General features: G+C 33.1%; 1 protein-coding gene across 4 annotated transcripts; it reads left to right on the top strand.

The window, feature by feature from the left end:
• Positions 1–7,678: 7,678 nt before the first annotated feature.
• On the top strand, positions 7,679–15,644 carry LOC133181084 (uncharacterized). Of its 4 annotated transcripts, none has more exons than XM_061315630.1 (2): positions 7,679–7,992; positions 14,223–15,644. In XM_061315630.1, the coding sequence occupies exon 2, from the start codon at positions 14,691–14,693 to the stop codon at positions 15,477–15,479; it is 789 nt and encodes a 262-aa protein (XP_061171614.1). In that variant the 5' UTR covers positions 7,679–7,992; positions 14,223–14,690; the 3' UTR covers positions 15,480–15,644. The 4 variants fall into 4 exon arrangements, with proteins under 4 accessions (XP_061171614.1, XP_061171611.1, XP_061171612.1 ...); XM_061315627.1 differs by lacking the exon at positions 7,679–7,992 and adding an exon at positions 8,066–8,225; XM_061315628.1 differs by lacking the exon at positions 7,679–7,992 and adding an exon at positions 11,876–12,189.
• The last annotated feature ends 915 nt before the right edge of the window (positions 15,645–16,559 follow it).

Here is a 16,559-nt window from a genome sequence, read left to right as displayed (position 1 = left end):
CAATACAACTGATAAATTTTCAAAAATATCTTTTATACGTACTTTGATAATTATATGATTTTATAATTGTTAATTTTGCATCCATTTGCAACTCTTTATGTGTATTTATTTCAATGTAAAACATAGATGAAAAAACAATATGGCTTATATTCAAAGGAAAATTAATTAAAATTCTACACGCTTAATATATTTCAATTTTTTCATAAGTACGTATACATGTACGTATGCTATATATGTATGTACATCGTTTGAGTTTTGATGTACGATTGTTCATCGAAATATCACAATCGTGTACACGTATATATGTTTTTCTATGTAATTTGTACCTATGTACTTTTTTAAAATTTATATATGCATGTATATCTGAGCATACAAAAATAGTTATTAAATAAATGCTTTGACCTTGAAAATACAGATGGATTTGCGTAATATATTTGTTTGAAAGATGGAGAAGAGAGAAAACATGCACGCACGCTCATGCTTTCCGTGCTTTATTTCTGTGTTTAGGTTTTAGTTTAAGATTAATTTGATCCTCCACATGTAATCGTAGTCTCTAAACCAACAAACGATCTGTGCATGCTTAGTACTTAGCGGAGAGGTCTTAGTCTTCTGTATATTAGTCCCAAACTTACGCCTCTTTCTGAAACGCGATTTAAGCCCATCTAAATTTTGGCGTAACTTAATTAGTCGGACTAACCTAGGCCCAAATCTACGATTTTTTGAGAAACGAGCCCCAGTGGTAGAATCTTTTTAAAATAAATTCTGCTTCATGTGTATACAAAAACAAGACTGACAATAACGGGGCGCAATTAGTACTCATGCACATTCCAGCTGATTGTTGCAATTAAACCTGATCTCCAAAACTACATAGATATTATCAATCAGAAACTCAAGGATCTTTTTCAATATCACCTTTGGGGTACTGTGTGCAAAATTAGAATGCTTTTTTAACAAAAGAAGTTTGGAGATGGCAAATGACAAGGCATGTATATTGTCTGTCGAGTTCATTTTTATTGAAAAGCAGTTGCGTAAGATTTCTAAAGGCCTGTGGTCTTTAATTTATCGTAGAGAATCATTGAATAAAGTGTTGAAAAGTCGTACGTTTTGATACTATAAGTTTTGGTAAAATTTTGTAATTTTCTAAGCGTTCCTTGGATTTTTTAAGTATACACATCTGATTAATACGAGGGTCGTTCAATAAATAATGCAATAGGTCATCTAAAAGTAAGAAAAGTGCGTAATACATATTCTTAACATTTTCAATCCCTCAAAGCATTCCCTGTTATCCTTTACACATGTCTTAAGTCTTTGTACCTATGACAAGAAAACCTCAGCACACCCATCTTTAGGGATGCCCCAAAGACACTGATAAATATCACTTTCCATGACATACCTAATATTGTACAATCTTCCTTTGATTGTTTTCATGCATTTTTAGAATAAAAAGATCTCATAATGGCCGAGATCTATCGAATTAGGGGATGGCAAAGCTCTGTAAACTTTTCTTTTCTTCAGAATTTCATTTATTTCTCTGTGCTTATTTGCAGCAGGGTAGCCAGGAGCAAGAAAATTACCCTGGGGCGGTATTTGGACCTCCTATGCAGGAAATCTGTTTATCTTTCCTCAGTGCAATTTGAACATAAAAGTTACCATTGATGGTCCTTCCTTTGGGTGTATCTACATGTTTTACTGGACCTCTTGAAAATAATGAGAACTAATAAAACATGCTTGGAGCCCTTGTTTCTCTTTACAATAATAAGAACGATAGCTTTTTCTTTGATTCCACATTTTATAATTGGTCTTCCTTTTTAGTTATTAAAAGTGCACTCATGTTTCGTCATCTATAACGCAAATTTAACAATTCTATTTTGTTACAATATTTGTTTTTTAGTAAACATTTGGCACATTTAATGTGTATTTTTCTCTTAGGCAATTTTAAGAAAATAAGGCACATATCTGAGAGATAAATTATTATATTCATTTTCGTTGTCAGAATTCTTTAAAATGTTTCGACGATGAAATGTTTAGTGTTCTAGCAATGCCTTTGGATGTAAATCTGACATTTTCATATATCATGTTGTACATTGCATCGATAATTCTTGGTGTCCCTACAAATTTCAATCGACCAGTTTGACTCTTATCTTTTATCTCTCCTTTTTTACCTTTGAATTTCTGAAACAATCTGAAAACTATGCAGGGTTAAAGACTATTCTTTCCACGTATAAAAATCATATCGTTAATATGAATTCTTCGGCGATTTTTGTAAAGAAGCACAGTTTTCACATACGCTTTCATTTTCATCTTATTGGCAGAGATCATTTTAAGCAGTTTATAGCTCAATGTAGTGACCATTCATACTTTAGAAGTGAATTTCTTTGCGAGGACAATAGGAAAAATCATAGGGTTTTCTGTGATCATGAGCTCTTTAATTATACGTTTCAACTGTGAATAAATGAAATTAAATAGATTTATAATTACTATGATATACTGTTTGTTGCATTATTTTTTGAACGACCTTCGTATCACTTCTCAAATATGTTGCTATACAGTACTCATGAAGTTTCTCCACTTCTGTTAATATTTTGGTGAGGAGTACAGGAAGAGGCTTGGTAGAACATTTACTAAAACCGGCTATGTATCTTTGTTTACATAGGTAAATATCTTTTCTTTTTTTTAAATTCCAGAACAGCAAAGTCACATTAGTCATATTGATATGCAGTATTCCCATGTAGAGTCGATTAACATTTGATCAAGTCATAAGCCATTGGGGCTAGGGCGGGGCTTAGATAAGGGGTCAACATTTTTCATAGGAATACAGAGGGAGAAAAGTTTTTTTTTTTTTTTTTTTGAAAACAATCTTTTAAAGAACAGCAGTGCTTAGGTAACTCATGTCAACGTTGTGGCCTTGTATATGTTTATTATTACTTGAAAATGAATGTGGGTTATGTGAGGAATTAAAAAGAAATATTCAATACTCACCAAAAAAAAAAACTAACTTTAGTACATAAATAGTAAAAACTGATGGTTGTTGAGTTTCAAAAAAAATTATTATTTTAAAAAATCAAATGATTGAGAAAATTCTAGAGATATATACATGATGAAAATGGCTGTAGCGGAATGAAATGACGATGAAATACAGTATTTAATAAGAATTTTTTACGTAGGGACGAAAGTTGAAATCTAACCCTGTCAAATATGCAGTTCTGACAATTTAAAGATCCCGATATTGGCCCTGAAACTAAGTAATTTCAATGACAATAGTGTCCGTCTGTAATATTGCTGAGAAAGTAGTCCTAAAATGTCTGTTAATATTTAGTTAAATAGAAATGGTTTTCGATGTTATTATCATACATCTCATTAATTGGATCGTCTCAAAGAAGCTATAAAGCTAAGCATTCAGATTACTTTTATTATATTTTTACCAAGTCCGAATAGTTTGTTACATTTATTACAAAACTCGCGTTCCAGAATACTTGAGAATATAAAGTAGTTTTAGTAGGTAACTCATATGATAATTAGTTGGTGACGGCAGAACAACTTTTCTTGTAGAAAGCTGTTAAACGATGGAACTTATGTTATTTTGACTTGGAAGTAAATATGAAATTAGAATAGAAGGAAATATACTTGGTCATGGGGTACTTAGCTGACTATAAACTATTCTGTGAATAAAAAAAAGTTTAACATCAGAATCTTTCTGCGTACAATAATCTAAGACAATACCCATACAGTGTATATTGAAGAATTAAACGACTATATAGGGAATCGAATTTTCATAACAAAGACACAATTTAGTTTATATTACATCGTACCCATTGTAATCATCCGTTATGTACCTTTTGGCATATAACTTGTATGTTAAATTTCCAGCTCCATTCATTTAGAAATTTTAAATAAATTCAAGATTGATATGACTTTCAGTAACAATATTATATGAATCATTGATCTTACTGAGTGCATTTATGTGCATATTAAAAAGTATAGTAAAAGCATGAGATCGATATTCTTGCAGTTAGCAGCAAAATATCAATACAAGTTGATATGCACTTTAGCACGCTGGTAACGATCAGGCTATTGACAAAAAAGTTGATGCTATCAGGGTTTGAAATATATCTTTCAAAGTCAGCTTTTCGCAATTTCTATGGTCATTTTAATGAGCTTTTTCGAAAATACACAGTCAATCGTTTGGATGTGTTAGCATTATTTTTATACAAATCTATTTATTACTCCGTTTACTTGATCAATACTGCGGGCTCCTCCTATGAACCTGATCCAGCCTCTGGTATTTCCAGGCGTTTTGTTTTGTCCTGTTCATTATTGGCATTTTTTACTGAAATTATGACCTCGAAGGCTGTTCGTTATCTTCACCTTTTACAAAAAGTAGCTTTATGGGGGGGGGGGGATATTGATTGATAGTTGTAGAATAAGATACAAAATTGAAAGAAATTTATTAAAGTACAAAAAGGGGGCTTAGGGATGGGGGAAATGGGATAGATTCTTGGTAAATGACTTGCAAAGTGGAAACCTGCTGAAATTCAACATATTTAGTAAGTTTTATTAAGTTGAGCCAAAAACTACAATTTTATGATTTCAAAGATTAATTTTGGCAATTTCAAAGGATTCTGTTATATTGGTCTTAAATATACAGCTACTATCTTCACCATTAACAAATGTATGACTGAGAGACTAAAACAAGTCTATCTTTAATCAGTGAAATGAAATTTTTTCTCAAAAGTGTTACCATCAATCTAGCTAACTTGGCTATTTCGTAGAGACTGATTTAGTGTACAGATTATCATTCAAATTAATAGCCTCTTATCTATCACAAAAATAATTCACTTCTACATGATGTTATCTGTTGTTTGCCTGCTTGTCACAAAAAAAGCAAGCTCAGTAGCAGGAGGACTAAAGAACATAAAATAGTTTTTAACATTATTTCAAAACATACTATCGTTAGTAGTACATGTACTAGTTGAAATGAAGCAAAAGTAAGTAGATGGGTAAATCATTTAACTTTTCTTGTAGACACTTGTTCTTGCAAAAGACACTATGAATTTCATTTAATGGTTTTCTTGAGTCTTTGGAATTAAAAAGATGTCAAAATGACTTAGGTGTAGCAAATAAAGGGGATGGCTAAGCTCTGTAAACGTTCCTTTTTTTTTTAAATTTCCTTTTCATCTCTATGCCTATTTGCAGCAGCACTGTCAGCTACAACAAAATTACCCTGGGTAGGTAGCGGTATTTGAACTCCCCTTACAAAAAACCTGCTTATCTTTCCTCAATACAGTTTTAGCATAAAAGCTACCACTGATGGTCCTTCCTTTGGGGTGAAGGTACATGTATTACTTGACCTCTCGAGTAAAAAGAAAAACCCGTATAAGACCTATTTTAAGCCATGGCTTCTCTTAGCAATAATAAGACGACAGTTTCTTCTCTGATTCAGCATTCTATTAGTGACCTTCCATTTGGGCTATAAACAGTGCAACCATGTTTCGTCACCTATCACGCAGGTTTATCATACCTTTCTTTTTAAAATATTTATATTTTAATAGACCTTTGGCACATTTAAAGCGTGTTCTCCTGTAAGCATAGGTAAGGAAATAATGCCCTCATTTGACAGATATATTTTTTAGATTCATTTCCTTCGTTTGAACTTAATCAACATTGTGATGATGAAATGTTTAGTGTCTTACCACGTCTGCCATTTTCAGATATCATCGAAATTTTTGGTGTCCCTACAGATCTCGATCGACCAGTTAGACTGCGATCTTTTTTAAGTCCCCCTTTCCACTTTTGGATTTTTCTAATCCACCTGAACACCGTACTGCGTGAAAGATTAGTCTTTCCAGATATCAAAACCTTATCTTTATTGGGGTTGTTCAGCAATTGTTGTAATGAACCGCAGTCACAGGATGAAGCTGCACCTTTCAGTCAACTGAATGGTCACTGAACGGTCTGGAACAGTGACTGAATGGCAGAACTGCTATTCAGTCATATGCAATCTTTCAGTCACCTTTCAGTTTACTGAATGGCAGAGTTTCATCCTGTGAGTTTTCACAGAAGCTCTCGATTTTCTTTTTCTTGGCAGAGACCTTTGTTAAACAGTTTTTAGCTCGGTAATTTTAAAGGTGAATTTCTTTGCGGAGACAGTAGGAAAAAACATGCGGTTTTTCAGTGGTTAGGAGTTCTTAAATAGAACTTTTCTAGTGTGGAAAAAAATTTACTGCTTCAACATTTATTAAAATTATGATAAACCGTATGTTGCGTTACTTATTGAACGACCCTTGTATAATACATCCATTTGTTATGTTATATAACCCAGGCGCGGATCCAGGAATTGAAGTTAGGGGGCGCAGAAAGTAGGCAGGGGGTCTGGGGGCCGCCTTGAGGCCCCCAGGGGGGCCCTGGGGGCGAAGCCCCCGGAAGCTCCTGGATTCTAGAGATTTTGTAGGGTAAAAATGAGGTCTACCAAGTAGACATTTTTACATTTTCGTGGCGAAACTATGATTTACGCTAACTTTGACAGTTTTAGGGGGGCGCGCGCCGGGTGCGCCCCCCCCCTTAAATCCGCCACTGTAACTTTATGTGGAATTTCTAGCTCCAATCATTAAATAATTTAAAATAAAGTCTAGATAGATATGACATCCATTAGTAATCTCTAATGACTCATGGATTCCTGCATCTAATTTAATCTTTAAAATTTAAATCTTTAAAGATTTAAAAATTTTAATCTTTAGGGTGGCGTTTATGTGCACATTGCTAGTAGAATTGTAAGATAGATATCCATCCAGGTAGCTGTAAACGATGCATATGAGCTGAAATGCACTTTAAATGTTGGAAACACTAATAAAGGGTTTATTGTCATAAGAGCTAAAATGAATAAAAGATAAACAGGCGATATTTCTATTAAGCGATGATGCATATTGGCAGCTAAATCAATTATCGCCAAACGCTTTGTCACAAAAAAGCAACTTTGTATTATATTGCATGGGATTTCACATCAATTTATACAATTTTCCATGTATAGAACAAGATTTATTGCATCATTACTATTATTAATTGAGCTGTCAAGTGCTTTGTGATTTAAAAATTACATTAACTTTTTTTTTCAATTTTCTACTGTTTGCTTTATAGGCAAGTATGATTAGCAAACATCTGCTCCTAAGATATAAAATACACAGGTCCAAATATCATTTTCTGTTTTTATCATGTGTACACATGGTGCCCCACCTATCAGTATAGAAAAACCCCAATGCGTCTTTGACTGACAAAATAAATGGTTGCTATTGTCAAAACAAGCTGTATAAAGGCGAAAAATATCTATAAGTCTATAGACGGTATTCACTTGTTAACTATTAATATATAGATCGATCGAAATCGACAGATACACTGAAACTATAGTTCTGAACACCTTATGACGGTAAGTCTGGATTTCTTTAGAACTTAACATCTAAATTTACAAATACAAAAAGCTCCAGCATCGATTTTTATTATTTTCATCCCCGTTGATTTAAAATGTCCTATTTACAATTCATATTTTAATCTTCTTCCGTAAGAACAATTTATGGCAGATAAATGTTATCTTTCCTCGTTGATGCTTTGTAATTACATTCAATCAGCGGGATAGTTCCCACAATGATGTTCATTAAACTTAATATTCCACAGACGCCCTCTTCCTCTTCTGTACCTAGCTGATCAGTCGTTATAGGCGAAGGTCTTGCCTCTGTTTTATTTTGTCAAGTAATTAGCATTGAAATCTGAGATAATTCTTTGTATTCTAAGTCGATATTGATTTTGCAGGTTCTTTTTTAACCCTGTCGACAAGAATAACAATGCGTTAGAGGGCACGTACCAAGCTTTCTTTCTTCACTGGCAAAACCAAGGAGATCGTATCGCGTGCACAAGCAAAAACGATCCTGTCGTGAAACACGGAGATTACATAATGTTTTGCTTGATTTTCTTTTTCAAAGGGATATTTTGAGTCACTGGGAAAAGGTAACTATTTTAGCTGAATTTCATTACCAATATGGCTTGAGTATTTTATTACTGCAAGGAAAACTCTTTTAATCAAGATACCAAGACCATGTAGGATTTTTTTTGTTTGTTTTATTAAAAGATGTTTGTGCTCTGACTCTTGCCGAAAGGATTAAAAAGGTTACGTTGCCTTCTTCATTACAAGGTTATCAAAGATTGGATCTCGAGCAGAAATTGATTTTTTTTCTTCCTAGGTACGTACAGACTTATTCTGGTTTTAAGATAACTGCCATTTTAAATCTTTAGGCTTCTTGATAGAGAATAATACAGGTTATATAATGAATTGACTTTTAATCGTTCATTCCATACTGAAAAACCAGACAAGAAACCTAGCACAGATAAGGTCGGTTTATAAGTATATTTTATTATATTTTAATTTAAATGTGAATGTTTTTTTAATAATGTTCTTGCTGTTACTTTATATACTTAGTGTAATAACTGTTATGACATATCGTTAAATCTAACGTTCAATATTTGATAAAATGATATCATTGATGTTTTCAGTCCTTAATTAACATTTGAGAAACGTGTATCCTTCTGTATATCATTTACCAATTTTGAAGTTATGATCTGAATCAACATGCTTATAACTTAATACAAAATACTAGCCTTGATTCCCAATTTATTTTATATGAAGTTTTAAAAAAGGTATGTTAACCAATACAGAACTTAACGAGGTCAAAGATCATGTTTTCGGTCAATGACAATAGCAATATAAGAAAACTCTCAGCCTAGTTTTCTTCAATTGAGTTATTTTTTTTTTTTTGAAAGAATAAAATCTAGTAATGTCGTGGTTAATGCCAAGGTCATCTCCGATGGCAGTGCATATTATTTGGTTTACCTCAGTATGGCTTGGATGTTTGTTTGTTCAACGTCCCTTCGAGAATTTTTCACTCATACTGAGACGCCACCATTTGCCGGTGGAGGGCTGCATATTTAGCCCTGTACTTGGCACTTACGGCCTTTGAGCAGTGAGGATCTTTTTTGTGCCAGCACCTACTGCGACACGGGACCTCTTAGTTTATACGGTATCATCCGCTCTCCACGCCCCGCAGTTGGATTTGAACCCGCGACTCCTTACTCCGAGACTCTAGAACAGACGCTCCATAATTACTGCGCCACGAAGGCGACTGTATGGCTTTGAGACCAATACAATAAAAACCAAAGCTAAAAATGCTACGACTTCAGGAAAGAATGTTTAAAAGACATAGAATGGAAGAAGGACAATTTCAATCCATCGCACAGTTTTGTTATGCATTAATATATTCTGGTCAATAATTGGGAAATCCTTAATAAAAGATTCTCAAACACTGGGCATTCTCTTCTTGAGCCAAGTGTCTCCTGGCTAACTAGTTCAAATCCTCAGTTTTTTTTCCATTTAACAGTGTGTTACTCTTCAGACTTCAGGGGGAAAAGAAAATTGTGTCCTCAGTACTGAAATGAAATAGCTTAATTAAAATAATAATAAATTTCGTTGATGAAAATTCTATGTGTTTTAAAAGATATAGCCCTTTCGCTTTGTACGTATGAAGTGGGCAAATATCAGTTACATGTACTTCATTCTCATTTCGAAGTCTACTGAAGAAAGTTAAATGTTAAGTTTGCTTTCTACTAAAAAAATACAGTATTTATTTTCATTTTATGTGTAAAGTTATGAAGAATACAATAATTATTCTTCTTTCTCAGAAACTTGTATATATAATAATCATTTGTTTGTAATACAATGTACACTCCGCCGAGATAAACATGAAGCAGTCTGAATGCATATTGAAATCTAATAAAATCGTGTCAGAGGATGGAAAAAAAGAAATAACGATGATTTTTGCACAATAATTTCTTAACCGTGAAGGTATTACGTGTAAGGTGCCAAAATTTCAATAATATAATCTTAAAAAATTAATGCTGAAAAGAGTTGCTTTTTACAAAGGTTATTAAAATGTCGACTATATAAACAATCAATCAAGTTATACATGTACTTCCTGTAAAAAAGTATTTAACTGAAATATTTTGCAATCACCTTAATTTGGCTCTTATTTGGAAAAACGTTATTGCTCTTTAACTGTGTTGAACCATTAAGCTTCGTTGTCCGATTCCTTCTAGACTAGGTTTAATGATATCATCTTTCCAAGTTTATTATCTTCCCTTTCGTATAAAACAGCTTTGTTAGAGATTTCTTCTTAAAACTAAGCAAGCATCTGAACAGGACGGTCATTATTCCAATTTGCATAAAATCAACAAACCTTTTTTATATTTGTTTCTCGCAATAAACCACGTTATCAGACTGATTGAAACAAGATGACTCAAAACTAACGAATGCGTTGTCGTCAATTTGTTTAAACAACGAAAACATCAGTGCATAGAGCAAGTTAACAAATCTCTCTTTATACGTAAAGTACGGTCTCTTGTCACCGTTTTGAATCATTGCTGCATACAATTTATTCCACTCCATGAATATTTAATGATAAAACGTAAGAATATTCTTCTCCCTGATTATTAAAGATAAAAATTTAAAGACAAAATTAAGTCTAGTAAATTGCAAAATAGAAAATCTATTAAAACAGAATAAATATCTTTCATCGCCATCATTCAGAAATAACAGAAAATTATGGGAAGATAAATACTACAAAGACCGATGAACAGGTTCTAAATTTTATTACAGTAATAAAAATAATTTTAATACTCTTATTCTGTTCATTGTGTATTTAAACCGACCCAAGTAAATTGCTTTTTTTCTATCTAAGCTATGCCATTTATACTGCTTCTTGAACATTTTTCTTCCTTGATTCTAAAGCTTATCTTACAATAGTGTGTAATTTTGTTTCAAAATGCATTTACTCTTGCGGTGATTAGATTTCCTGATTTGATTCAGAAATTATATTTCTTCCTTTTCAGAACACATCAAAATTGAACCGGGATCATTACAAACCAAGATCGTAATCAGAGAACTGTAGTCTCATCAGAGAGTTTTCAATTAATTAGCGAAGTGCTATGGCTTAACTTCTATTCCACGCGTGTTTTATGCTTTATTTCACTTTAAATAAATAAATTTAAAAGGATCGTTCCTGTTTCTGGGGAAGTTAATTATCGACATAAATAATCATTTTACGTGGTAAAGGGACAAAATTAAACATTTTAATTAAGAATTCTGGTAATTAATCGGATCTAGGTTTCAATAAAACACAGAGACTGTTGATATATTAATCTCAATATTACATTTAAAGACCGTTGTTACCTTGTTTTTGGACTAATTATTCATTGATTATACGTAGGTGTCTGAAACGAAAAACGTCTAACTTAATACATGCAAGCCAATCTTGCACGTATTTCGACAAAACCAATACGCCAGAAAAAATATTTTGCACCAGTGGACGTCATTACTATCGTATTAATGAGTTTCCTAAAGTCTAGCATTTTGTTTGCTTTTAAGATTGTTATTGCACTCTGAGATATGCATTCTTGACACTTTTATCTGCTAAAGCTTAAAAATGCCACCCATTCTTATATTGCTTGTGATATAAGGTGCTTTCTGAAATATTTTGTGAATGGTTACTTTCCCTCGACGTTAATTTTTTCCCCCCAACTTCAACACATTCTGTTAATTATAAGTTCCCATCTGACAAATTCAATAAATTTATATACATCTGTAATCACTGTCTATCTGGGGACCTCACTCTAGTGTATAATGTATGACTGACTGCATATTGGTTTTAAAGCACATATCAATATTTCTTTTATAAAAGATAATTTTAAATTCACAATTTTTACCTGTTTGAAAAATGGTAGTCGGTTTTCGACAAGATAAAAGATCCGCTTGATCTGTGCCAAACATTTATTCAGGCCTACAGTGTAATGTTACCTGCCAGGTTTTATAAATGGTTCTATATCTCTGGCGCGTAATATGCGGAAGTGGACGTTCCCACTCATGTATCCTGGAGCGACAAAACATTACCAAAGTCCTCAGAAAACATCTCCTTCCTTTAGCAGTTTATCGATCGAATGCTCTTGTTAAATCGGTCCGTCAAGTAGAATAAACGTATTGAATGCTTAATGCTGGTTTATGTCAACTCATAAAACACGCTCACAGTGCTAGTGCAAGTAATTTCTGAAATATTGACTTGGGTTTAATGGATCTCTTTAACATTGCTGACCATGTATACGGTAATTATTAATTATCCTTAATAATTGTCATTATTTTATTAGCTTGTAAAGAAGTTATATCAAACTGCAAAAACATTGGCATAACCTGGTGTCATTTTCCTATATTCGTTTGGTAATTTTATTTATCTCATTAAATCTCTTTGCGTCATCAGTAATCATATTTCACTACTTCAGTCTATACATGTTTTAAACAATGCATTCCTTCGGTTCTGGGGATTAAAACCATATGGGTTCATCAATACTATTTCTAAATACTGTTGAAAGTACAGTTTCGAACGAACGAGCTCAAAGATGATTTATGGATATGAGCTAGTTGTCTTCCATTTGAACGTTATAGTTTGGTGAGTAAATGTACAAGTGAATTTGTCGAAAGTTATATTAAATGTTTAAAGTCTTAATTATTTTTATCATATTTCTAATCAAGACCTTTTGCAGCGGTGTGTCGCAAACAGGTTCTCACTAATGGCAACAAATTCACTACTAGGTGTCAATTTTGGTATGTTGCTTAGTATCATTACTTATATATCACCGATACTTATTATTAAAAGTATTGATTTTTTGAATATGAAACGGATTGCGATATAGAAAGAACATGTTGATGCACCTTCACTCATACTGATATAAATGGTCATGTTTTACATCTAACGGATTAGCTTGTGTTATATGATGTTTGTTTGTTTTGACATCCATTCGAGAATTTTTCTCTCATGTTGAGACGCCACCAATAGGTGATGGAAGACTGCAAATTTAGGCCTACTCGCGACACAATGGCCATTGAGCAGTGAGAGCAGGGCCTTCTGTGATTTAGGACCTCGGTTCACTCGCTCTGGTCTGAAGGACAACATTCTCAACGTTCCGCAATCTCAAGCTCTCATTTCTACTTGTTACTAAAACTAAATGCTTCCTACTCGTACTTGACTGTACACAGTTAGATCGGCAGAATCTTTTGGGGATTGGTGTTTGTTTGATTTCACTTTATAAGTGTTAGAAGTTACATGTACTTAAAAAATCGTTTCTCTGCTTGTTTCGTGATTGGCTAAAGGTAAATAAGCAATATATTGCTATAAGGACCTGAGACAATGTGTGAATTTATTCAGTAATGCAATAATTTCATTCATCAAGACGACATTATTTCATCATGTTCATATTCATATTCACAGCAAACAAAAATGCCATACCGAACTGCGTATAAATTCTCCGCGATCATTATAAAGCGATACTGACTTTGTTGTACTTCAGCTATTAAACTTTGGATTTGTTCAAGAGAGGCTGCACCTGTATGCAATTAAAGTACATTAAACAAATTTATATCACTTATAGATACAGTGTATTAGATTTTCTATAAAAACACAAACAAAATTGTACGAAAATAAATTGCTTTGGGTAAATGGGCCTAGCAAGTTTCCTTTATTTTTAAACTCTTCTTTATTTTGAAAAAATACAAGCAAAAATGTTTTGAAACTTAAGCTAACAGAACAAGAAGTCTTTTTTCTGATATTGTTGACTTTTATAGGTGAACTATCAATTAATGAAATGTCAAATGATGACTCTTATTTTGCAATATTAAACAACGTAAAATACCCTCTAAAAATCTACATGTATACAAGCAAAAGTGTTTTTGAAACTTTAGCTAATAGAAATTTCTATAGCTAAACTATCAAAAATACCCTGTTAAAAATCTATATATTTTCATTCCAAAGATCTTTATAAAAGTATTGTGATTCAATTACTTCTTGAGAAGTGAGTAGCTTTGCATGTAAGATGGATTTCATGCGGCGGACTTAAGTATAAATCACACAGCTTTACCTGATTAAATCAATAGAGGGCGTACAAGTTCCATCACAATGACATTAGACCAATGCAACCTTATTATTTATTGTTTTTTCCCATCCTCTTTCAGGAAAGCTATTTGCAAACTTAAATACGACTGTTACATCTCAAACAGTTGTTTAGGGAATTATCCCATCACTCTGGGATCAATAAATGTCGGAAAAAGATATTTATCTCAAGCATAATTTTTCTATATTTTTCAGAATAGTGCTAACGTGTATACGATGAATGTGAAGTATTTTATCGTTGGATAATTTCGAAACGGGGAGTGCTGACGTAACATATATATACGGTTTCAAAGGACATATATATTTCTGTAATTTGACGATATTAGAAAATTTGGATGTAAAACACGAAACCTTACGCCTTAAAGTGTATTGATTTTACCACTGTTAAAACAAAAAGTTCAAATAAGACCACCGATGGTCAGAAGAGCTTGCCAAACACAGGCTCTCAAGCTATGTGAAATTAAAACCACACAATATCGATAAATTATTGAATCTCATAATAGCCTCGTCAGTCGAGATTTCATAGAGGCATTGATATATTCTGAGAATAATCTAAGGACAAAGGATAATTAACGAGGAAGTGAAAAAAATTCTTTGAGGAATAATATTGTGTTTTTCTACGAGTTATCACCAGTACCAAACTTCTATCATAGTATAATTACCATGGCATCGAAAATAAATGTGTCGAAACAAGTGAAGAAACGTAATTTGAATGTAGCTGACTGCTTCAGTGACGAGGAGGAAGATTTTCATGGTATGAACAGACGTGGATCGAATGTGTCCTTATCTAGAGTGCGGTCCTGCCCTCAGCTGCTAGAAGAACAAGATGGTCGCCAGACAAAACAATCCTTCGAGAACATTGTTGATGATAATGTTAATACTCCTATGATCCAGGATTGTCGGTCTCCTCGTTCTCCAATGGTTGCTCAAGGATTTCAGTTCGAGCCGACATGCGTGACCCCTGGGTCAGCCACACCAACGCCACCATCTTCTCCCGGAAGTCAAAGAAGTTCTTTGTCTCAAAAAGAAACGCCATCTACCCCTAAACAGACCAATTCACCTATTACGACGCCCAAAATCAGGAGAGGGAGTTATTCCTGGAGGGCTAACATAAGTCGAGGTTCTTCTGTTGATTCTCATGATGCCGACGACCAAGACGTTCCGAATGTGAAAATAGATATACAAATTCCATTAAGTAGTGAAAATTTACAAAAACATGATCGACTTTCGATGACACAACAGCACAACTTAAACAATGACGATAACAAATATTACGATGCTTTACAGGCTGGACTTGCCTGTGACAAGAATGTTCGCCCTAAATCTTCTTCCCCTCAAGCTCAAGGGGAAGGTGAACTCCAAAGCAAATGTGAAATGTGGCTACAAACTCTGAATATTTCACAGGGAGATAAAATCAAATCTCGGAGTCATATACAACTTCCACCATTATAATTTTTCCCGATTGTCAGGGATGTTTCAGATATTCTCCGGTGAAATGCCAAAAAATAAAGCTATTCGAATAAAGGTGTCATAAAATGACAACATCAAAGTAGTGAATGTGCATTTAAATAAAAGATGTGTTTAAATTTTCATATATTAAAGTGTTTACACAATTAATATGTTTGTTCTTTTTAAAACGTTTATTTTTATCGATTCTTTATGTAATCTTTATTGTGCAGTAATCAGTATTCAAAAAACGTAGAAAAAAAGCTCATTATATGGGCATACAAAAGGTTAATTAATTAGTTATAGAGATCAAATATTTTTGCAAAAATATGCCTAAGATGATGGGTGAACAAGGCGTGCATGCAGAATGCCTATGGCTTCAGATATGTAAAAATCATATTGAATTTGTGAATTAAGTGTTTATAGTAACGTTGAAATTATGATAAACAAAACTTTTCTAAAGAAAAGTTTCCCGGCAAAAATTAGTCTGTTTTTTTTTTTAAATAATGAAGTATTCGTGGGGTTCGAATCTAGCAATAAAAATCCTGAGTATCATTTTCCATTGAGACTTTTGTGCTAACAAGTACGTCTGATGAAAAATGGCATTCAAATCATGTTTGTGATATGACCCTTGACTAAACTGACTTAAAGTAATTCTTGGAAGATGCGAATGATGTGTCATAAAAGTATATTTTTAAGGTATAGTGGGTCTTTGCTCCATGTTTTTGTAGACCAAAAATGTATATTTTTACGCAAACTTTGAGGATAAACTTTCAAAAAAAAGTAGCAAAAACCCTCTAATATCGAAAAATTATGTTATAGTATGAGAAAACGATCATTTTTGTTCTGTTTAGTGTGTGTGTGCTATTTCATGGGCAAATAACTTCAATTTTTGTGAGATTTTTGCAAATTGTGGAGATTTTACATAAATTCTACTTTAATGTTAGATGAAATATTAAAGAAAATTTTGTTATAATTGAGATTAAATTTTTCACCTTCATGTTTGTCGCTTTATAGGCACTTCGCTCGCCTTGTTCGCCCATCTTCTTTAGATTTAATAGTAGGTCTTTTTCTGATTTGATTTAG

The sequence above is a fragment of the Saccostrea echinata genome, unplaced genomic scaffold, assembly GCF_033153115.1.
Source record: "Saccostrea echinata isolate AGI-Se365-2 ecotype Australia unplaced genomic scaffold, CSIRO_AGI_Sech_v1 ptg000008l, whole genome shotgun sequence".
Lineage (NCBI taxonomy): Eukaryota > Metazoa > Mollusca > Bivalvia > Ostreida > Ostreidae > Saccostrea > Saccostrea echinata.
This window is presented reverse-complemented; position numbering and strand designations above follow the sequence as displayed.